This window comes from Oncorhynchus clarkii, chromosome 1 (genome assembly GCF_045791955.1).
Source record: "Oncorhynchus clarkii lewisi isolate Uvic-CL-2024 chromosome 1, UVic_Ocla_1.0, whole genome shotgun sequence".
In the NCBI taxonomy this organism is placed as follows: Eukaryota; Metazoa; Chordata; class Actinopteri; order Salmoniformes; family Salmonidae; genus Oncorhynchus; species Oncorhynchus clarkii.
In genome coordinates this window covers 49,032,919-49,057,217 of record NC_092147.1, presented here as the reverse complement: position 1 = coordinate 49,057,217, position 24,299 = coordinate 49,032,919, and the positions used below count along the sequence as shown (strand labels likewise).

General features: G+C 44.2%; 1 protein-coding gene across 3 annotated transcripts in view; it reads right to left on the bottom strand.

Annotated features, from left to right (window-relative positions):
- The window catches only part of LOC139408339 (kinesin-like protein KIF21A), a 63,301-nt gene that overhangs the window by 21,006 nt on the left and 17,996 nt on the right, over positions 1–24,299 (bottom strand). For 2 of the 3 annotated variants that reach the window (XM_071152118.1, XM_071152109.1), the window contains exons 4-22: positions 17,781–17,930; positions 13,696–13,827; positions 13,101–13,271; positions 9,732–9,847; positions 9,302–9,497; positions 8,990–9,179; positions 8,838–8,901; positions 8,479–8,676; positions 7,710–7,797; positions 6,463–6,568; positions 6,169–6,357; positions 5,569–5,768; positions 5,201–5,308; positions 4,833–4,901; positions 3,048–3,196; positions 2,703–2,847; positions 2,282–2,476; positions 1,992–2,093; positions 1,167–1,332 (exon numbers count right to left, since the gene is read on the bottom strand). In XM_071152118.1, the coding sequence (XP_071008219.1) occupies positions 1,167–1,332; positions 1,992–2,093; positions 2,282–2,476; positions 2,703–2,847; positions 3,048–3,196; positions 4,833–4,901; positions 5,201–5,308; positions 5,569–5,768; positions 6,169–6,357; positions 6,463–6,568; positions 7,710–7,797; positions 8,479–8,676; positions 8,838–8,901; positions 8,990–9,179; positions 9,302–9,497; positions 9,732–9,847; positions 13,101–13,271; positions 13,696–13,827; positions 17,781–17,930 (2,734 nt within the window). Of the gene's footprint in view, positions 1–1,166; positions 1,333–1,991; positions 2,094–2,281; positions 2,477–2,702; positions 2,848–3,047; positions 3,197–4,832; positions 4,902–5,200; positions 5,309–5,568; positions 5,769–6,168; positions 6,358–6,462; positions 6,569–7,709; positions 7,798–8,478; positions 8,677–8,837; positions 8,902–8,989; positions 9,180–9,301; positions 9,498–9,731; positions 9,848–13,100; positions 13,275–13,695; positions 13,828–17,780; positions 17,931–24,299 lie in introns of all 3 variants that reach the window. The other variant, XM_071152102.1, reaches the window with a different exon arrangement.

Sequence of the window (24,299 nt, the reverse complement as noted above, 5' to 3'; positions counted from 1 at the left end):
AAACACATTCAGTCATTCTCCCGTAATCAAAACCAAATCAGGTCTAAAGGAAAGAAAGAGCAAGAGTGCAAGATCGACTATTCAAAAAAGATGTCCTCCTCCACAGACGCTGGTCATACAGAACTGTCATACAGAACCTTATTCCACTGTCAGCGCAATAACAAAACGTCAACTCCATAACAAAACGTCAACTCCATAACAAAACGTCAACTCCATAACAAAACGTCAACTCCATAACAAAACGTCAACTCCAATAACAAAACGTCAACTCCAATAACAAAACGTCAACTCCATAACAAAACGTCAACTCCATAACAAAACGTCAACTCCATAACAAAACGTCAACTCCATAACAAAACGTCAACTCCATAACAAAACGTCAACTCCATAACAAAACGTCAACTCCAATAACAAAACGTCAACTCCATAACAAAACGTCAACTCCATAACAAAACGTCAACTCCATAACAAAACGTCAACTCCAATAACAAAACGTCAACTCCATAACAAAACATCAACTCCAAAAACAAAACGTCAACTCCATAACAAAACGTCAACTCCCTAACAAAACGTCAACTCCATAACAAAACGTCAACTCCCTAACAAAACGTCAACTCCATAACAAAACGTCAACTCCATAACAAAACGTCAACTCCCTAACAAAACGTCAACTCCATAACAAAACGTCAACTCCATAACAAAACGTCAACTCCATAACAAAACGTAAGCTCAATAAAAAAAATTAAAAAAGGGCAAAAATAAATAATAGACTTGTGTGATTATTCATCTCACAGCCAGAATCTATTGAAGAGGCCACAAGCAAAGAGCAACTCAACAATCCCCCATCATGCATTAGACCACCATCTCCCAGTCTTGGTACTGGAGGTCCAACCAGTAGCTTTCACTCCAGGTCCAATAGAATCTCAACAACATTCAGGCCACAGACAGTTATGTTTTGAATTATACATACTTCTGGGTCTATCACCCATTGAGTAACCAACCATTTATTTTTGGGCTAGCAAGACCTGGGATTGTTGTGGGCTTGATTTACGGACCTCCTGTAGCAGGGGTTGAGAGGGTCAGGGTCAAGGCCCTGGACTGAACTATACATGTATCTTGCAGGGTGTGTGGCTGGCAGGCTGGACGATTGGAGTTAGGGCTGTTACCTTGTAGAGCATTCCCCAGCAGGGCATCCAGTTCGGGGTTAAACTCTGCCTTCTCTTTCAGCATGTGGAACAGCAGCTGGTTCTGAGTGGCGCTGGTGATCTCTGTCTGCTTCAGCCTGCCCTCCATCACCTTCACCTGGGACTCCTTCTGGGCTGCCTGCAGACCCTAGGATAGGGAGGAGGTCAAAGGTCATAGGTCAGCTATAAGAAGGGTCACTAAAGGTCAGCTATACAAGCTATGATTGTGTGTAATACTGTACACAAAATACTGTACACAAAATATGAATACACAAGGAGGGTGCTTGTACATGTACACACAGAACTAAACACATTAACTATCGTAGAAACTGACTTAATAAGGTACATGTGGAACCTGGGTTTAAAGTGCGACTGAACCAAAAAAAGCAAGATAGGCTATCCAAAGTCAAACCAACTTTGCCACGGTCGCACACCGGCTGACGAAAGCTAATTGGCGAAAGAAGTTGGCTAGCTCGCTAGCTAGACTAGGCTACTTCCAGACACAAGATCTGGTGACTGATCTAGAAGGGTGAGTGACCGTAACTGTGTACTGTTCTGGCAGAGTGAAAGTACAAACGCTTCCCACTTTCGAACACACACACACGCACACACACGCACACAACAAAGCACACGTCCAAAACCCAAATCTTGTTCTCAATCGCATTTCCTAATGAGGATCATTGAAACCGAGGCTGAATCAGGTCGTTCAGCCCACCTTTAAACAAAGTCAACTCCAGGAGAAGACGACGGCATAAGAGATTGGGGAGAGACTACGGAGGGACAGGGAAAGGGCAGTAAGTTAGTTACCTTGTTGATGGCCATAGAAATAAAGTGGTCGATCAAGAAACGGGCTTCTGTTAGGGTGCAGGAGCTGATCACTGCGGAAACATCCACCGTGTCAACCTCCTCCTGCAAATGCATAATCAGATGGTTAGGAAAAACGTGTTACTCAGAGAGTCATGGGTTAGTGTTTGACATGTTTGGCCAGATTTGTGCTGCTTGAATTTGGCCGTGGTTGTATCTCAACTTTTATGTGGCTTCCTCTCCTTGATTTAAAAAAAAATGTACGGCTAATGCCAGCTTTCTGTCTGTCTGACCTTGGCCTCCTCCATCTGCATAATGTTGGCCTGGCAGTCTGCGATGCTGTCGTTGATGTAATCGATGTTGGCCATCAGGGTGTCCACTTCCTCGTTGAGGGGAAACACCACCTTCTCTTCCTCAGACCCCTCCCCCGCCAGCCTGTCCCTCTTTCTGGTCACCTTCTCCCTCCTCTTGGTCAGCTCCTCACGTTGCTGTGGAAGGGAGGAGGGATGGAGGGGGGAGTGGAGGAGGAGGTATGGGGGAAGAGAGAGAGAGGAGGCAGGGAAAGGGTGGTAGAGGACGGAGCAGGGGAATAAGGAAGAGTTTGCCAAACGTTTTCAATGTTAATTGCTAATAATGCTAATGTAAAGTAATATATTAGGTCTGTAAACTATATTCACCAAATGAAAAGATGTGTGAATGGCATTTAATGCTTACCTTGAGCAGGCGGTTCATGTCGGCCTCCATGTTGGATATGGTCATCCTCTGCATGATGACATCAGAGATACGGCGCTCCAGAGACTGCCACTTCACTTTGGCCACTCTGGTGGAATATATGCCCGTTGACCGTCTGTAGTAGGACCTGTCACACACACACGTGCACACACACAAGTTTGAGGCATGTTCACTCTACGGTACGGCAACGCAGGTCTCAAGCTATGTGTTTTTTAACTGCAAAAGCCATACTGATTGCTCGACAATATATAATATGGTGTACCATGCAGTGTAATGCAGCAACACACATCAAAACGGTATTACGGTGACCCGTTGTCCAGTCCCTACCTGGTTCCGTTAGGTGCGGTGGATCCAGAGGATTGCAAGCGTCCTGAGGGGGGTCGGTGGGAGGAGTCCTGGAGGGCCTCTGGTAAACTCACCTTCCTGCTGGTCACCTTACCAGACATAGGTCTGGCCTGCCTCCTCAGTGCAGTTACCTGGTAGATAAGATAGATAGATAAGACAGACAGACAGACAGACCGACAGACACGTAAGTCACCAGAGCCACCACCTGATGCTGAAGTTGATCTCAATAGAATAGTACAAGTCTGGCTTGATATCTGATTCAATAAACTGTTTGTTGTTATCAGTGCCCTTGAGAAGTCTTGAACTCTAATTAATACAAAGATGCCATTGGTAGCCTACTCTCTCTGTACCTCTGCTCTTAGACTCTGGCGAATGGCTCCTACAACTTCCTAATTCCAGGTACCAAAGGTCAAATAGAATTTTTGGGAAAAAGCTTTTCGTTTTCTCGTCCTAAAACTTTAAAATTCCTTGAACTTAGATCCAACTAGATGAGAGTTAGTGATTCGTTGCAAGGATGTGTGTAACTGCTTCTAGTCTTGGGTAATTGTAAAGTATACAGCACTTCGGTATACTACATTATTTTTTCCCTTTTGAAAATACCATTGCCCCCTTTAGTAAATATCATTGTGTGGCTCGGATCAATAAAAAAATATATAAAAAAAATCAGTTTGGGCCTCAACTTAATGTTGCAAGTTAGAATAGTAGAATACACAAGGTGCCATTTCGAAATGTGGTTGTGCATCAACGGTTTCTCTTGTAATGTCAGTCACTAGGTAGGTTTCCATCTAATTTGTGACAGATTTTCATGTGAATATTCAAAAATATACATAAAATAAGCACATTTTACACCAGAGAGGTGTTTCCTTCAAACTGACTTTTTGCATATAAAAGTCTGTGCAGGATTACATAATGCACATAAATGACGTTTTCCTCTAAATACCATGTACTGAATGAAATGGTGGTTTTGTCAAAAAAACTGTTGCGTTATATAACAAATTTGCCCACTCTGGTCTTGGCACCTTCTCTTTAACCAACAGCTTGCAGCTACAGATACAGGCTACCTACATTAACAGATTATTATGGATAAGAGTGATATTATTTGTATTCGTCAAAGGGCAGCCAAGCATCGATCATCAATGTCACTAGAATAAGACCCTTGATATTTATTGGAAAGGAACATCAAGATCGTCACTGTGCACTTTCATCACCCTGCGAAGTTAATCATCATTTATTTAATCTGTAGCCTAATAAACTGCATGCTTTCCCGAGTCGTAACTGGAAGGACACACAACATATTATTGCGTGACTCCAAATGTACCTCGATATGATTGTTATTGTATCGATATTTGCGCATAAAGGCACTTCCATCGATATTTCGGCGTTTCATGTTTCCATCAGCCCAGTCGTGACTTTTTTCATGCGTCAGGTAATTTGTTCGCATTAAATGATTGGCTGGAAACCTGCTTACTGATAGTCAATTGGCACATCTCAGCTAAAACAATGTTAGATCGGTAAGTTAATCTAGCAGCCAGCTATCTAAATGTAGTAATCATGGTCGAATTACCGGCTGGGGGGGGACCCCATTGATTCTGTTAGTCAGTCTCACTCAGATATATTAAAAACTGCAAACATTTCTCGGATGCACATGTGAGTACAGACCCGCGAGCAACTGCGGCCCCTCATGATGACGTCAGATTTTTTTGTGTGGCCCCCACCCCCATCTCTGCTCTATGTGGAGGCCCCAAGATGGCTGTTCATGTTGCTCACCTCCTCAGTCTTCCTACGCAGTATGAGCTCCTGTTGTCTCTTCTGGGCCTCCAGTAGCTTCAGCTGGTGCTGTGGAAAACACATTAACATTGCCTTCAGTAATGCCAGTAGCATTAAGTTGCCATTTTGTTTTGCTTAACTGGTTCAATAACACATCTGGTTCAAGACAGCCCAAACCAGACTAGAAATAAGTATAACAACATCAGGCTGACTTGATACCGAACCGTACTCACTGGATAAAGAGCTATAAGAAAACAGTTTGGGTCGGCATGATGAAAAGCAGGGCGGGGCTACATGAGGTGGACAGTGTGATGAGGAAGTACAGTTGTGGTACTGAGGAACCAGACTTATGGGTCCCCGTGGTTCACCTCCTGTTTGCGCTGGTCCTTCCTGAGGCTGGCGATCTCTCTGCTCCTCCTGGACTCTGTCCTTCTGTTCTTCTCCTGCTGCTCCTTCATCTGCTTCATCAGACGAACCTGACAGCCAACCAGGTCACATTTGGATCAATATCAGTAACCCAGCCGTTGATGTTCAACGTCCGTATGTAGAAAAGAATATGAAATATGATGTTGACTGAGTGGTGACTCAAAAAAACGCAGTTGGAATATTGTATCGATAAATATCTTTACGATGGCAATGTCATGATTAACTGACAGCGGGTGTGGTCAGTCATGGTCATGGTTGTGGTCAGTCATGGTCATGGTTGTGGTCAGGTACAAGTACGTCTTCTTTCTACCTTTGTCTTCTTCATCTCCGTGACGTCCAGTTGGAGCTTCTTGAGCTGTGTCTCGTACTTTGATTGGTTCTTGAGGAGGCGTGTGTGTTCCTTCTGGGCTGACTGTAGCTTCTGTAGCTCCTTATTCATGAGACTTAGCTTCTTCTCATACCCCTGCTTGATCTTCTTAGCCTTATCGTCGTTGCACGTCTCCACCGAGCCTGAAGGGGGCGTCAAAAACAAGACGGAAAAACAGAGAAAATAAGCTGAAAAATCATAGGTTGCCATCTCTCCTAGAGAATTACTGGGTATGCAGGCTTTTGCTTCAGCCCTGCTACACCTGATTCTACTAGTCTGCTGCTCATAAGGACCTTGATTAGCTGAATCGGTGCGTTAGAGTCGGATTGAAAATGTTGACCACCCCTGCCTTAATTCAACAGAGGGAAACCTCACACTTTTTTATAGGGGGTGGCTGTTCAATAGCCCAATGTTCTAAAGAACCAGAGCAAAATAAAAACTCCAAACTATTCACACTTCTCTGGTAGACTACAGACCAGCAACGGCTGTATGCATATCTAATAGCTATGTAATCCCAGTGTCCAGGTCATACATGAGACTTACCCATGTTCTGCAGCACCTTGTCCCTCTCCAGCTGTGTGTCTCTGATCTTGCTCTGCAGCATCATCAGTTTCTGTTCGTACTGCTGCTTGAGCGTGTGCAGACGCCTCTGGCTGTTCTCCAGCTCGTCGATCAGCTTCTGCTTGATGGCAATTTCACATGTAATGTTGGCCAGGTCCGCCTGGAAGTTCTCTGGTAGGGAAAGTAACATTGATTCATGTGGGTTCAAATCATAGATATACATGTCCACTAGATGTCCCTTCTATATTTCCTATTTCTACAATTAGGCCATTTTACCTTTCTCATCTGATTCCGAGTCTGAATCATCAGAGCTCTCCTCCACATCCATCTCCTCCTCTTCCTCGTCGTCCTCTTCCTCGTGGTCACTCCCCTCCTGCCCCTCCTGAGAGCACAAACAAAATTAGAATAGAACACAGAATTATCCGGTGTCAGAAAAACGGGGTGGGAAAAACACACGTGTCTTGTATTTATTGCTGGGACGATAAACCGAAAATGACCGTCATTACATTCCTCTTACCGAAACATTTTGCGTATGTCGGTCATTTTGCTTCTCAACGTTCCTGTAGATTGCTCTAAAACCATTATGCGGTCAACAGTAATAGCCTTTGCATTATGTTGTTTCCTGCTATGAAAGTATCTGCCTGTCTACGTTTTGCTGTCGGCTGACTGTAGTGGTTTCCCTCTGTTGAATTAAGGTAGGGGTGGTCAACATTTCCAATCCGACTCTAACGCACCGATTCAGCTAATCAAGGTCCTTATGAGCAGCAGACTAGTAGAATCAGGTGTGGCAGGGCTGAAGCAAAAGCCTGCATACCCAGTAATTCTCTAGGAGGGATGGCAACCTATGATTTTCCAGCTTATTTTCTCTGTTTTTCCGTCTTGTTTTTGACGCCCCCTTCAGGCTCAGTGGAGATGTGCAACGACGATAAGGCTAAGAAGATCAAGCAGGGGTATGAGAAGAAGCTAAATCTCATGAATAAGGAGCTACAGAAGCTACAGTCAGTGAGCGAGCCACTCCCTTTCCCCACTGTGCGCACGGAGGAGGGAGAGATGCATTCTGAGAAGCACAAGCATTATGACTGTTGTTTAAACTGCAATTGCAGTTTTTATCGTTGTATTTAATGCTAGAGCAAAATAGTTACGTTTATCACAATATTACTTTTTGTCCATATCAACCAGCTATAGCACCTCCCCAATAAATAAGTTATCACTGGGGCCTCCCAAGTGCCGCAGTGGTCTAGGGCACTGCATCGCCGTGCTTGAGGTGTCACTACGGACCCGGGTTCGATCCCGGGCTGTATCACAACCGTCCGTGATCGGGAGTCCCATAGTGCGGCCGCATGATTTGACCTTCGCCTCCCGAGTCTTTTGGGGAGTTGCAGTAATGAGACAAGATTGAAATTGGGGAGAAAAAGGGGGTAACAAAAATGTAAAAAAATATTGCTGATTTATCGTTATTGCAAAAAAAAAAAAAATCCATATCGCCCAGCTCTATCATTTGACTAATAGGTTGTCAATCATACCGTCTCAGGCTCCTCATTGGACCTCTCAGTCAGCTCTTTTTCTGTCCCATTGTCTTGGTCGTTGTCGGGGACTTCCTCCTTGACAACACTAGTAGGGAACAACAGAGGGGCAAGGTGAGACAACATTGAGCTAACGTTCAATATTATTTTTTCTATATCTTCAAAAATAAAGTGTGTTAATAAAGCTCATGATAAGGCCATTGATGGTGGATGAAAACAGAACCAATAACTTTGTTCCCATCATATCAGTCTGTCGGTGTGAGCAAATTGAAAGAAACTAGTGAACACAGGAAGAACTGAAGGAACTGAACTCAGGTTTCCCTTCTGGTCTGGCAACTGCCTGTCAAACAAAACAAAATGGTTGTTTAGAAGAAGTGAGGGATGGAAATGGCAGGGAGGTTAAGGGAGGGGGACCTGTGAACAAACCTGCCATTTTCCTCCTCTACTAACTCCTCCTCCCTCTCTCTCTCTTCCAGCAGCTGCTGGAGCCTTCAGTGAGAGGTCAAGGTCAAAGGTCACAGGTGAGAGAACAGGGGAGAGAGATGTGACAAGGAAGGAAGGAAGGAAGGAAGGAAGGAAGGAGGGAAAGAAGGAAACTAGGGAGTACAGAGAAGAGGAAGGAAAATAAGTCATAGGGAAAAATATAGAGATCACAAACTGCTACTCACCATGGCCGCACATTGTCATACAAAAATAAAAAAATAAAAAGACATTTTTTAACAAGAAAACAAAGAATTTGGTCCTACAATTAACTATGATCACTCTTTACCTCTTCTTCTTCTTCCTCTCCTTCTTCTTGAGTTTTTCCAGGTCTTTCTTTGCCATCTCGATGATGTCGGAGGCCTCCTTCTCGGGGGCCAGGAGGGCAGGGGAGAAGGTTCCGGGGTAAAAGGACTGCCGTGAAGAGACACGGGACAGGTTCTTACGAAGGTTCTCATTCACAGACTCACTCTCCAGGAGTTTGGCTCTACGGGAAATAACAGTGAAATTTAATTAAAACGTCAGTTTCTGACATATTCCTAAAGCTCAATATTGTCTATATGCTATGATAGGTCATGTTCAGTAGGGAGAAAACACTTTGTTTTACCTCTAGGTCCTTAAGTACTGTATGCAGACAGAAAAGTATACCTGAGATCCTCAATCTCTTTGATGTAGCTCTGGATCATGTTCCCAATCTCTTCACTCCCCTCACCTGAGAACAAACAGGAAACCCTTAGCAAACACACATCTAAACTTTATTTTTATTTTTACAATGAACAGGGTCATAAGCACACCCTCACCTGCCCTGGCCAGGACCTGGTTGGCCTGGTCACTGAGGTACTGTGTGAGTCTGGCCCTCTGTGCGTCAATGGTCTCCTGCATGGCCTTGACCCTGATCCTCAGGTTGCTGTTCTCTGTCTGCAGCAGGCTGTTCTCATGGAACATGTCGTTGATGCTCTCCATACCGTCCTCACCCACCATACGCTTACCCTGCCAGAGGAGAATGGGTTCAGACAGAATTATAAATCATTAAGGGCAATTTATTTACGTCATGCCTCCGTTTCATATGGTTAATTTTTTCAATTGTCTCTCTCTCTCTGTCTCTCTCTTACCGTCCTGTACTCCATGAGTTCCATCTGTAGCCTGGCGATCTCTGTCCTGAGAGCAGAGATCTGCTGGGAGGCCTTGTCCTGGTTCACCATCACCTTGTTCTTAATGTTCCTGGCTCTGTTGGCATACTTCAGTGCATTCAGGGTCTCCATAAAGTCCCGGTCAGACGGGCTGATGCACGCTATCATCATCGTTTGGCTGAGAGAGGGGAAGGATATGGGAGGAGAAAAATGTGGATTTACAAAAGAAACACAGAGAGAAGCAATCTGTAGTTCAGATGGATATGGTTGCTTGTAGCAACTGTGTTGCAGACATCTAATAATTACTATATCAGCTAACAAAAAGCATTTAGTTTGACATGCACACCAACCAACTGGGACACCAACCCTGAAACAAAGAGAGGGAGAAAGGCTTGACCAATTGCACACAGACCTATTTCCACCCAAGGAGTCCTGTAGAAGCCGGGTGAGTTTGGAGTCTCTGTAAGGCACATGTGTGGATCGCTTGCTTCGGTCTCCCAAAGCACTGATTACATTTCCAAGAGCAAGCTGTAGTTTGGAAGAGATGACCAAGAAATACCACACAACAAAACAGATATTGAAGGTTATTTCCAGAAACATTCTGGTTCAAGGACTCTATTTATGTCCATACTGGGCTGATATGAGTTTGAAGTAGCCACCCTTTGCACACTCTTGGCATTCTCTCAACCAGCTTCACCTGGAATGCTTTTCCAACCGTCTTGAAGGAGTTCCCACATATGACGAGTACTTCTTGGCTGCTTTTCCTTCACTCTGCGGTCTAACTTATCCCAAACCATCTCAATTGGGTTGTTGTCGGGTGATTGTGGAGGCTAGGTCATCTGATGCAGCACTCCATCACTCTCCGTCTTGGTCAAAAATCCCCTACCCAGCCTGGAGGTGTGTTGCGTCATTTACTATTGAAAAACAAATGATAGTCCCACAAAGCCCAAACCAGAAGGGATGACGTATCGCTGCAGAATGCTGTGGTAAACATGCTGGTTAAGTGTGCCTTGAATTCTAAGTAAATCACAGACAGTGTCACCAGCAAAACACCCCCACACCATCACACCTCCTCCTCCATGCTTCACGGTGGGAAACACACATGCAGAAATCATCTGTTCACCTACTCTGTGTCTCACAAAGACAAAGCGGTTGGAACCAAACATCTCCAAATTTGGAATCAGACCAAAGGACAGATTTCTACCTGTCTAATGTCAATTGCTCATGTTTCTTGTAACAAGCAAGTCTCCTCTTCTTATTGGTGTCCTTTAGTAGTGGTTTCTTTGCAATTTGACCATGAAGGCATGATTAACGCAGTCTCCTGATGTTGAGATGTGTCTGTTACTTGATCTTTGTGAAGCAATAATTTTGGATTCAATCTGAAGTGCAGTTAACTCAAATTAACTTATCCTTTGCAGCAGAGGTAACTCCTGGTCTTCCTTTCCTGTGGAGGTCCTCATGAGAGCCAGTTACATCACAGCGCTTGATGGTTTTTGCAACTGCACTTGAAGAAACATTTAAAGGTCTTTGAAATTTTATGCATTGACTGACCTTCATGTCTTTTGCTTTTGTCGTTTCTCTTTGCTTATTTGAGCTGTTCTTGTCATAATATGGACTTGGTCTTTTACCAAATAGGGCTATCTTCTGTATACCACTCCTACCCTGTCACAACACAACTGATCGGCTCAAACGCATTAAGAAGGAAAGAAATTCCACAAATGAACTTTTAACAAGGCACACCTGTAATTTAAATGTATTCCAGGTGACTACCTCATGAAGCTGGTTGAGAGAATGCCAAGAGTGCGCAAAGCTGTCATCAAAGGCAAAGGGTGGCTACTTTGAATACTTTTTTGGTTGCTACATGATTCCATATGTGTTATTTCATAGTTTTGATGTCTTCACTAGTATTCTACAATGTAGAAAATAGTAAAAAAAATAAAGAAAAACCCTAGAATGAGTAGGTGTGTTCAAACTTTTGACTGGTACTGTAAAGATTCAGACCCTTTGCTGAGACTTGAAATTGAGCTCAGCTGCATCCTGTTTCCAATTATCATCCTTGAAATGTTTCTACAACTTGATTGCAGTCCACCTGTGGTAAATTCAATTGATTGGACATGATTTGGAAAGGCAAACACCCGTCTATATTAGGTTTCAAGGTTGACAGTGCACGTCAGAGCAAAAACCAAACCATGATAACAAATACATTTTCCATAGAGCTCAGAGACAGGATTGTGTCAAGGCACAGATCTGGGAAAGGGTACCAAAACATTTCTGCAGCATTGAAGGTCCCCAAGAGCACAGTGGCCTCCATCATTCTTAAATGGAAGAAGTTTTGAACCAACAAGACTCTTCCTAGAGCTGGCCGCCCGGCCAAACTGAGCAATCTGGGGAGAAGGGCCTTGGTCAGGGAGGTGAACAAGAGCCCGATGGTCATTCTGACAGAGCTCCAGAATTCCTCTGTGGAGATGGGAGAACCTTCCAGAAGGACAACCATCTCTGCAGCACTCCACCAATCAAGCTTTTATGGTAGGGTGTCCAGACAGAAGCCATTCCTCAGTAAAATGTATATGACACGCTTGGAGTTTGACAAAAGGCACCTTAAGACTCTCAAGCCCATTAGAAACAAGATCCTCTGGTCTGATGAAACCAAGATTGAACTCTTTGACCTGAATGCCAAGCATCACGTCTGGAGGAAACCTGGCACCATCCCTACGGTGAAGCATGGTGGTGGCAGCATCATGCTGTGGGGATGTTTTTCAGCAGCAGGGACTGGGAGACTAGTCAGGATCGAGGGAAATATGAACAATGCAAAGTTTAGAGAGATACTTGATGAAAACCTACTCCAGAGCACTCAAGACCTCAGAATCTGGTGAAGGTTCACCTTCCAACAGGACAATGACCCTAAGCACACAGCCAAGACAACGCAGGAGTGGCTTCAGGACAAGTATCTGAATGTCCATGAGTGGCCCAGCCACAGCCTGGACTTGAACCCGATCGAACATCTCTGGAGAGACCTGAAATAAGTTGTGCAGCAATGCTCCCCATCCAACCTGACAGAGCTTGAGAGGATCTGCAGAGAAGAATGGGAGAACCTCCCCAAATACAGCTGTGCCAAGCTTGTAGTGTCATACCCTCGAAGACTCAAGGCTGTAATTGCTGCCAAAGGTTCTTCAACAAAGCACTGAGTAAAAGGTCTGGATAATTATGAAATGTCATATTTCAGGTTTTTATTTTTAATAAATTAGCAAAAATGTATTATATATAGATTGATTATTTTTTCAAAAACGTTTTATAATAAGGCTGTAACGAAACAAAATGTGGGAAAAGTCAAGGGATCTTGAATACTTTCTGAATGCACTGTATCTCTAGCTTAAAATGATAGATTTTGATGTGGATTTTTACATTATGCTAATTAGGGGGCAGACATCAACTTTAGGGGGTTAAAGGACAAAGATGATATATTCCTATATTGCACACATTTTTACCAGAGCCGTTTTGAACAGATTCTTATTGCGAGGGCTCTCCAACCTTGTTCCTGGAGAGGTACCATCCTATAGGTTTTTGCCAAACCCTAATCTAGCGTACCTGATTCTAATAATTAGCTGGTTGATAAGCTGAATCAAGTTAGTTACAAGTGGGGTTGGAGTGAAAACCTACAGGAGCGTAGTTCTCCAGGAACAGGGTTGGATAGACCTGCTAGTGTATTAGGGAATAGGGTGGGTCAAAATGCGTATACTACTATAAGGAATCCGGTCCATTTCGGACACAACCAGTGTCTCACCAGTCCACAGTTGATGGAGATTCCCTCCTTAGCTCGGTCTCCGGTCGCCCCTGTTCTCTTCAGTCTCTCTGACCCGGCTAGGTCCACAAAGTGAAACTTGGCCGTCAGTGTCTCATACTCTTCCATCTCTGAGTTGCCGTTAGCAACCTTGTTGTCCGTCTCGTTGATGTCCTGCTGTGAGTTGGGAAAAAATCCAGATCGATGCCTTTGTGTCAGTACCATTATTCAAAAGCATTGTCCCTGTCATTAATGTAGCATAACATAGAATGTCAGTAGCCTACCATAAACAGTAGCCTACCATAAACAGTAGCCTACCAAAATGTCAGTACCGTACTAAGAGTAATTCCTATATATAGTATGTCATTTACGTAACCTAGCACAATATGACATGATAGCATAGGAGTGGCTATATCATTTCTGTAACATCAAGGTTAGGAGTAATTTCAGTCACTGTCATAACATATAACATGCTCATAACAAGTGACAGGAGTCACATCACAGTAACAAAAGGGTAGATACGGAATTAGATAGGAGTTGGCAAGAGATCACAAAAGGACTGGCACTAAGGCTAGGAATAAGCTGCTCTTGTACGTACATTGTCGGATGCACAGACTCTGACTTGGCACAGGTGAATGGTGAAGATGGCATGAGAACGGGAGCTCTGGACATTCATCTGGGTGCTGGCCGTGGTACGACATAGAGCACCCAGCTTCAGACACTGCATCATCTGAGAGAGGAGAAAGAAATTGGACATCACTGTGTTATCACTGTGCAAATGATCATTTTACAGTTTATTTCATGTTTTTACTTTCCTATATTACATATACATACAGACATACACATTTCTCCTGGACCCCCGGACCACATATCCCAACACATACAACATAGTGTATAGCATACGCTCTCAAGCACACACGCATGTACGTACATTATTGATGCGAGGGTTGACTCATAACCCGCAGGCCCTGCGGACGGGTTTAGGGTCATTAAACATTGTGTGGCTGAAGGGAGGGTGGGTGGCGGGCGGGTTGAATAAAGAAAAACAGTTCCTTAAAAAAATCCATAAATGTATTATTATTGTGCAATTTATAGAGTCTACATTTGGGTTTATATTTCACTATTTTCTGCTATCTGGCACCATATTAGTGCATAAACCTAAGCTTTAGGGTTTAAGTGTTCGCACGCCAAATTGCCTACACAGCCAATCGCCAAAGAATGCTTTTGGTAACGGGAAGAAAGAGTTAACATCATTCTCCGGAGGCAAAAAGGACATTGTCGAAGTTTAATTCAATAAGACAAAAGCTACAAACGAAAGGTTGAAAATAAAGAGAAGAGATGGCCAGAAAAGTAATGTTTGGAAAATATTTGTGGTAAAAGTGGACAATGGCAGTGCAGGCTATGTTATGTGTGACGATTGTGAGGTGCTATACAAATTCGACAGTCACAAGACGGGACTTCAAATATGCCTATGGCATGTCAAGGGAACTGTAGCTTACTGTTTAGTGTTAAATGGAAGCTGAAATCTGTATGACTAACCAGAATAACCTATAGATTTTTTGGCAAACTAAAAAAGTCCTCTGATAATATTAGTCCCACGCAAATTGACATCCCTGTGTTTTGAGAGAAATGTATGAGTGTGACAGATGTTGCTCGAAGTTTGATTCGATAAATTAAACAAAGTGCTGAGCATAGGCTATATAGAGTGCATTCGGAAAGTACTCAGACCCCTTGAACTTTGCTACATTTTGTTACGTTACACCATTATTCTAAAATTGTTTAAATTGCCTTTTTCCCCTCGTCAATCTACACACAATGCCCCATAATGACAAAGCAAAAAACATTTTTTTACATATATTAAAAATAAAAATGGAAATATCACATTTACATAAGTATTCAGACCCTTTACTTAGTACTTAGTTGACGCACCTTTGGCACTGATTACAGCCTCGAGTCTTCTTGGGTATGATGCTACAAGCTTGGCACACCTGTATTTGGGGAGGTTCTCCCATTCTTCTCTGCAGATCTTCTCAAGCTCTGTCAGGTTGGATGGGGAGTGTCGCTGCACAGCTATTTTCAGGTCTCTTCACAGATGTTACATTGGGTTCAAGTCCAGGCTCTCGCTGGGCCACTCATGGACATTCAGAGACTTGTCGCGAAGCCACTCCTGCGTTGTCTTGGCTGTGTGCTTAGGGTCGGTGTCCTGTTGGAAGGGGAACCTTTGCCCCCAGTCTAAGGTCCTGAGCGCTCTAACAGCTTTTCATCAAGGATCTCTCTGTACTTTGCTTCGTTCATCTTTCTCCTTGATCATGACTAGTCTCCAAATCCCTGCCGCTGAAAAACATACCCACACCATGATGATGCCACCAACATGCTTCACCCTAGGGATGGTGTTAGGTTTCCTCCAGGCATTCAGGCCAAAGAGATCAATCTTGATTTAATCAGACCAGAGAATCTTGTTTCTCATGGTCTGAGAGTCCTTTAGGTGCCTTTTGTCAAACTCCAAGCAGGCCGTCATGTGCCTTTGACTGAGGAGAGGCTTCCGTCTGGCCACTCTACCATAAAGGCCTGATTGGTGGAGTGCTGCAGAGATGGTTGTCCTTCTGGAAGGTTCTCCCATCTCCACAGAGGAACTCTGGAGCTCTGGCAGAGTGACCATCGTGTTCTTGGTCACCTCCCTGACCAAGGCCCTTCTCCCCCGATTGCTCAGTTTGGCCAGGCGGCCAGCTCTAGGAAGAATCTTTTAAGAACGATGGAGCCCACTGTGTTCTTCGGGACCTTCAATGCTGCAGAAAGTTATGGTACCCTTCCCCAGATCTGTGCCTCGACAAAATCCTGTCTCAGAGCTCTACGGACAATTCCTTCAACCTCATGGCTTGGTTTTTGCTTTAACGTGTACTGTCAACTGTGGGACCTTGTATAGACAGGCATGTGCCTTTCCAAATCATGTCCAATCAATTGAATTTACCACAGGTGGACTCCAATCAAGTTGTAGAAACATCTCAAGGATGATCAATGAAAACAGGTTTCACCTGAGTTCAATTCGAGTCTCATAGCAAAGGGTCTGAATACTTATATAAATAAGGTATATATTTTTTAAACATTTCTAAAAACCTGTTTTTGCTTTGTCATTATGGGGTAATGTGTGTAGATTGATGAGGAAAATAATCGAGTTAATCTATTTTATATTAAGGCTGTTATATTAAGGCTGTAACGTAACAAAATGTGGAAAATGGAAGGGGTCTGAATAGTTTCTGAATGCACTGTATGAAGGGCCTATACTGTATATATCAACTTTCACAGTAAATGCTTTTGTTAATACGTTTTGTACGAATGAATTGAACATTGCCAAATCATCATTAAGAAATATTGCGCCTATTTATATTGAGCTATTTAACTTTCTCATTCACAGCCTTAAAACACATATCAAGTGTAAGTTCGCTGTTTAGCTCACATCTGAAGGCTGGGGGGGAATTTAGGACATATTCCACTGTGGATCGCTAAAATATCCTAATGATTATGATGACACTGTCTCAATTCAAATATTATGGCGACACTATACCAAAGATGGCTTGGTACGGTTTAGAAACCTGTGAACCAAGCTCGAGTTATCATTGGAACATGTTATTGCCTGGACTTACATATCTTCACACCTGGAAAAAAAACTCCAGGTTTCTGTCATAACTGTCAATCAACGTTTTATATATTTTTATACATTTATTTATACATATTATATATACATTATTTATACATAAATTACAGGGGGCAGTTTGGAACAAACGGATCCCGTCCGAATTGTCCTCTGGAATAACGGACATTCTGGGGTAATAAATACACGACCAACTAGTCCTGAGCGAATAGGGCTATGGCCTTAATAATACCTCCTGCAGAATTAATCATTTCTTGCAGTACAATAATACACTAAGTGTAGGCAATATTTGGACTTGGGAATAGGAGTGGAGAAATATGATTTCCTTCTGCATCTTGAGAGAATGCAATGCTCAGTTAGTATGATCGATAGAGGTCCTGTCTTCATCCTAAAAGCATCATAAAAGCTGGTAGTATTTCAACCAGATAAAATATGCATCGATGCCGAACTGAAATCTTATCAGAAACGCACGTTGGGTCGTTTTCACAGCTTTTTTTTTCCTTACAACCGGTCAAAGTGATGTCATTTGGACATTTTGCAGAGAACATCTTTCCTGTTTTTTTGTTGCTTTATTGTATTTTCTCCCCAGTCGCTAAACATCTATGCTCCGAGAAAGATGACACAGAGAAAACGTTTCTGATGTCAACTAGATTGAAGCAGTCATTCTATCGATCTATTACATTACTCTGTTGAGCAAGGGTTTATTTCGTCTTCTAGGGCAACATATAATGACAAAAGAGAAGCTACATGTATTTAATTATAGACAAGTAGACTAACAAATAGCCTCCCAAAATGTCGGAAATTATATGCAGAAACATATCTAAATCATGCAAAACAAAATCCAGCAACACAGTCTCAAAAAATCGTTCTGGAGTCTTTGACTGTAGCCTATAGCACATTTTCTATATTTGCGGGTAAGGGCCTCCGACTTTCACTTTATCACATATAGTCAGGCGGTTGCGGCTGGGTTATTCGCAGTTGCATGTGGGTGTGGGTAAACAAACAGCTGACCTGCGCATCTCTAACGTACATACCTCTGCCTCGGAGGCTACAGTCCGTGTGGTCACCCCCACTGTGTAGATTCCTCCATTAGCATCCTCGTGGATCTTAATGTGGGATTTCTGCGTCCGAGCCTCCAGGTCCCTCGTAGAGTCAAACAGATCCAGCACCTCCTCATTGTAAAGCTAAACAAGGACACACCCAGGAACACAAAATATGACAGTCTTATTTGTTACCGTGGTAATTGAGCACTGTGAAATTCCATGAAAATATCAAAAGGTTCTGATAGTTTGTATCCTATTCCAGTTCTGATATCACACTGATGCAAGACCATATATCTGATTACGTCAGACTGAAAGAGAGAGAGAGTTAGCAACATGAGTAGGACTGTCTGACTCAGTCTGAACAATGTAAAACAGCAGAGGACTCTCAAGAGTCTAAACTGTGAGACACACTCCATATCAAAATACCTTATCTAACACACACACCTACAACAGAGATGTTTCTATAGAATGTAACAGGCTTTGCCACCACTCCCCTTCTCTATGGTGTGACCTCTACGAAAGGATTTTCTACCAAAGTAACTTGGCTTTGTGCTGGTGCCCAAGGTCCAGAGCAGTATATCTAAATGCAAGGCTCTGCCAAGGTCCTAGTTTGATGAACGGGGGTGAATAAAAGGTAAATGACTTACAGTGCATTCAGAAAGTATTCAGACTCCTTCACTTTTCTCCACATATCGTTACGTTTCAGCCCTATTCTAAAATGGATTAAATAAACATTTTCCTCATCAATCTCCAGAAAATGATTGGACACGATTTGGAAAGGCATATTATACAGTGGGGCAAAAAAGTATTTAGTCAGCCACCAATTGTGCAAGTTGGAGAACTTGCACAATTGGTGGCTGACTAAATACTTTTTTTGCCCCACTGTATATAAGTTCCCACAGTTGACAGTGCACGTCAGAGCAAAAACCAAGCCATGAGGTCGAAGCAATTGTCCGTAGAACTCAGAGACAGAATTGTGTCGAGACACAGATCTGGGGAAGAGCACCAAAGCATGTCTGCAGGATTGAAGGTCCTCAAGAACACGTGGTCTCCATCATTCTTAAATGGAAGAGGTTAGGAACCACCAAGACCACACAGCCAAACTGAGCAATCGGGGGAGAAGGGCCTTGGTCAGTGAGGTGAGGTGACGAAGGGCTTTGGTCAGTGAAGTGACGAAGAACCCGAAGGACTCTCAGACCATGAGAAACAAAATTCTCTGGTCTGAGGAAACCAAGATTGAACTCTTTGGCCTGAATGCCAAGCGTTATGTCTGGAGGAAACCTGGCACCATCCCAACTGTGAAGCATGATGGTGGCATATGTTTTTCAGCGGCAGGGTCTGGGATACTAGTCAGGATCAAGGGAAAGATGAACGGAGCAAAGTACAGACAGATCCTTGATGAAAACCTGCTCCAGAGTGCTCAGGACCTCAGACTGGGGAGAAGATTCACCTTCCAACAGGACAATGACCCTAAACACACAGCCAAGACAATGCAGGAGTGGCTTCGGGACAAGTCTCTGAATGTCCATGAGTGGCCCAGCGAGAGCCTGGATTTGAACCTGATCTAACATCTCTGGAGAGACCTGAAAATAGCTGTGCAGCAACGCTCCCAATCCAACCTGACAGAGCTTGAGAAGATCTGCAGAGAAGAATGGGAGAACTCGAGGCTGTAATCGGTGCCAAAGGTGCGTCAACACAGTACTAAGTAAAGGGTCTGTATACTTTTGTAAATGTGATATATTAAAAATAAAAAACGGAAATATGTGCAAAAATGTCAAAAACGTTTTTAGCTTTGTCATTATTGGGTATTTTGCTTTTGTTTACAACCAAATCTCTATTTTTGTTATAGAAGGGTCCAGACACTTTTTTTGTGATTTCACTTGGTTTTGAAAAAACATGAACAAATGTTCCAAAAACACCCAAATACATATTTTTAGAAATGGAAAAGCTCTCAGTATAGTGAGATGATAGATGCCGCCAGAGCTGCCAGTCTGCAAGGAGCCGCCAGAGCCGCCAGTCTGCATGGAGCAGCCAGAGCCGCCAGTCAGCATGGAGCAGCCAGAGCCGCCAGTCAGCATGGAGCAGCCAGAGCCGCCAGTCAGCATGGAGCAGCCAGAGCCGCCAGTCAGCATGGAGCAGCCAGAGCCGCCAGTCAGCATGGAGCAGCCAGAGCAGCCAGTCAGCATGGAGCAGCCAGAGCTGCCAGTCAGTATGGAGCAGCCAGAGCTGCCAGTCAGCCAGGATCTTCCAGATCCGCCAGTCAGCCAGGATCCGCTATTCAGCCAGGACCCGCCGTTCAGCCAGGATCTGCCAGAACTGCCAGCCAGCCAGGATCTGCCAGAGCCCCTCAGCCCAGCGGCGCCAGAGCCCCTCTGTCCCGAGCTGCCGCCCCTCTGTCCCGAGCTGCCGCCCCTCTGTCCCGAGCTGCCGCCCCTCTGTCCCGAGCTGCCGCCCCTCTGTCCATTGAGAAGGGTCGCCGTGGTTAGGAGGTCACGGAAGCAGACAATAAAGCAGACTAAGACAATGGTGAAGTGGGGGCCACGTCCAGCACCAGAGCCGCCACCGCGGACAGACGCCCACCCAGACCCTCCCCTATAGGTTAAGGTTTTGCGGCCGGAGTCTGCACCTTTGGGAGGGGGGGGGGGGGGGGGGGGGGGTACTGTCACGTTCTGACCTGTATTTCCTTTGTTTTGTATTTATTTAGTATGGTCAGGGCGTGAGTTGGGTGGGCAGTCTGTTTGTTTTTCGCGAAGGCGGAGAGGCGCTGGTATGAGGAGGCAGCACGGCGGCATGGATGGAAGCCCGAGAGTCAGCCCCAAAAAATTATTGGGGGGAGGCACACAGGAAGTGTGGTGAAGCCAGGTAGGAGATCTGCGCCAACTTCCTGTGCTTACCGGGGGGATAGAGAGACCGGGCAGGCACCGTGTTATGCTGTGAAGCGCACGGTGTCCCCAGTGCGGGTGCATAGCCCGATGCGGTACATTCCAGCTACGCGTAACGGCCGGGCTAGAGTGGGCATCGAGCCAAGTGCCATGAAGTCGGCTCTACGCATCTGGTCTCCGTTGCGTCTCCTTGGGCCGGCTTACATGGCACCAGCCTTGCGCACGGTGTCCCCGGTTCGCCTGCATAGCCCAGTGCGGGCTATTCCACCTCGCCGCACTGACAGGGCGACCGAGACCATTCAACGGGGTAAGGTTGGGCAGGCTCGGTGCTCAAGAGCTCCAGTGCGCCTGCACGGTCCGGTCTATCCGTCACCACCTCCACGCACCAGCCCTCCGGTGGCAGCCCCCCGCACCTGGCTGTCTTTCCGGCTCATCCTTACAGAGGCTCCCGCCTCTCCAGCGCTGCCCCTCTGTCCCGCGCTTCCCCTCTGTCCATTGAGAAGGGTCGCCGTGGTTAGGAGGCGACGGAAGCGGACAATAAGTCAGACTAAGACTATGGTGAAGTGGGGGCCACGTCCAGCACCAGAGCCGCCACCGCGGACAGACGCCCACCCAGACCCTCCCCTATAGGTTAAGGTTTTGCGGCCGGAGTCCGCACCTTTGGGAGGGGGGGGGGGGGGGGGGGGGGTACTGTCACGTTCTGACCTTTATTTCCTTTGTTTTGTATTTATTTAGTATGGTCAGGGCGTGAGTTGGGTGGGCAGTCTATGTTTGATTTTCTATGTTTTTGGTATTTCTATGTTTCGGCCTAGTATGGTTCTCAATCAGAGGCAGGTGTCATTAGTTGTCTCTGATTGAGAATCATACTTAGGTAGCCTGGGTTTCACTGTGTGTTTGTGGGTGATTGTTCCTGTCTCTGTGTTTGCACCAGATAGGGCTGTTTTTGGTTTTCCACGTTTATTGTTTTGTAGTGTTCGTGTTTATCGTTTTTTATTAAACATGAATCAATATAACCACGCTGCGTTTTGGTCTGCCTCTACTTCACCACAGGAAAACCCTTACAGAATGAAAGATAAAATGAGCCTTACACGGAACCCAAACCGGCTGCAAGCAGGCGCCATGGTGCATACATTTATTTTGTCCGCCCACACCAAACGCAATCACGACACGCAGGTTAAAATATCAAAACAAACTCTGAACCAATTATATTAATTTGGGGACAGGTCAAAAAGCATTTGAAAATTTAGCAATTTAGCTAGTTAGCTTGCACTTGCTAGATAATTTGTCCTATTTAGCTAGCTAACTGTTGCTAGCTAATTTGTCCTGGGATATAAACATTGAGTTGTTATTTTACCTGAAATGCACAAGGTCCTCTACTCTGCCAATTAATCCACACATAAAATGGTCAACCAAATAGTTTCTAGTCATTTCTCTTCCTTCCAGGCTTTTTCTTCTCTTGACTTTATATTGCGATTGGCAACTTCCATAAATTAGGTGCATTACCGCCACTGACCTCGTTCGTCTTTCAGTCACCCACGTGGGTATAACCAATGAGGAGATGGCACGTGGGTAGAACTGATTTCTCTGCTCGCGGTGTGGTCAGCCTGTCAGATTAGCCTCACCGTCCGATCGAGGCAGTACAGGTAGAGGAGGAAAAGGAGGTAGCCCGCAGCAGCGTGTTGAGACCCAAATTAATTGAGATGAAGATGACAACTTGCAGCGATCAACCAGACAGCAGCCAGCCAACAGTGGCTTTTATTCCACATGTCATAAATAAACCAATTTGTACATGATTTGATTTGTCCTGAAATCACCATAGACCCCACCAACCAGGGATGCTATAATTCTGTCATGATAGAATGTGCAAACTGTGAAGGTGATCGTGATGAATTTAGGAGTGTTTACACTTCCTCCCAGCTGCAGGAGTGCTCCAGGGGAGATGTGGCATTTGATATAAATGTGAGGATGGCTCTTCTAGCCAACAAATTTGGACTTGGTTATGCAGCTCATTCCTTCCTTGCGTCTCAGCTCATATCAGAGACATGACAGGAGAGTGACAGGTAAATAAAAAGGGAGAGTTGCCCATTATTGTCAGGTGACTTTCTGTGTATAAATTAGACTTATTTCCTTGCTCCAGCAAATGTATTCAAAGTGAATAAAACAGAGTGATGGGAAAACATAACTATGCAATGAGACTGTCACATAGGCCTACAATGTCAGGGCTGTGAGAAATGAGCTTTACATAAAGTAACTACATGCTGATATGCTAATATTTACATAGGGTAACATGCTGATATTTAGTCCCTGCAGTTATGACTGTCATGTTGACAGACATAATAATAAGTCCCCCCCCCCCCCCCCCACCCACTGCAGTTGCAGAGATTCAGAGAGGGCTACAGTCTGGTGAGTGCTGCAAAGATAATTAGATGAACATACGCAGATATAGACCCAGACATAGCAGAGTTGCTGAAGGAGGATGAGGATGCCATCATAGACATGAATGTATCCTTTGATGGCACTTTGCACAAGAGAGGATAACATGTCCAACTACGGGATAGGTGTGTGCGAGCCCTAGAAAATGATGAAAATCCACCCCGTCACAAAGGCCATACAATTTTTAATAGAGAGGTTGCACAGAACATGGTACTTGTATATCATAGGATGTCAAATGATAACCTCCTCAAAAGAATGTAGCACGGAGGAACCCAGAATGCAAATGAATGTCTGAACTCAATGCCCCCAACCTGTCTTTGTGGGCAAAAGCCGCATTAACGGGAGAAGCCAGTAATGGCAGTAGCCACGTTCAATGAGGGAGCAACTGCTATATCAAATGTGATGATCACATTGTGGCTTGACAGCACTCTAGTGACACTGGAAGCAATCAGAGAGGAGGATGTGAGAGCTGATGCTGCTTCAATGGAGTGTGCCAAGCGTAGGCGCAGGTGCTATGACACAGTCATCAAAGTCAAGCGGTACCTGCAACAACTCAGAGGGTCTTACATATAGGGCGGCATAGCTGATTCATGTTCTGCGCATTTCAACAGCCATACATAGTCCTTGTATGTGACAAATTGAGCAAAGTGATATGAGAATTTGCCCAACAGACCAGTATTCAAATGATATGCTCTATTGCTTGAAACACATGTATTAAATGTGCTAATGTATTTTTAAAAGGTATATTTGATGTTTAAATATCAGTTTAGAAGTGATATATGAATAAGAGTTTAATTCATGTGACAAATGGTCATATTTATGGAAAGTACATTTTAATAATATTCGCCTATCTTTATCGGAGATTTAGCGCCCATTCATTTTTCTCAGTCTTCAAAAGAATGTATATTCACATTATTTTACACACAGGTTCTTAGGTCTTATAGTTAGATTTATACAGAGCCTTTTTTTTATATATCTTGTGTTGTTTTGATTTTAAATGTAATTTTATTGTGTAAATATATGCAAAATATGCATCAGCCATACATGTGAAGTGTTTCTTAAATAATTCCATGAAATGTCAATATTTTGATAATGGTCACACTTTTACTGATCAGTTTAAGTGTCTAATAACAACAAAACAAAAACATTCTGCCCTGAAGCAATGTGTTGAAAAACGTATTCTCGTAATATGCAA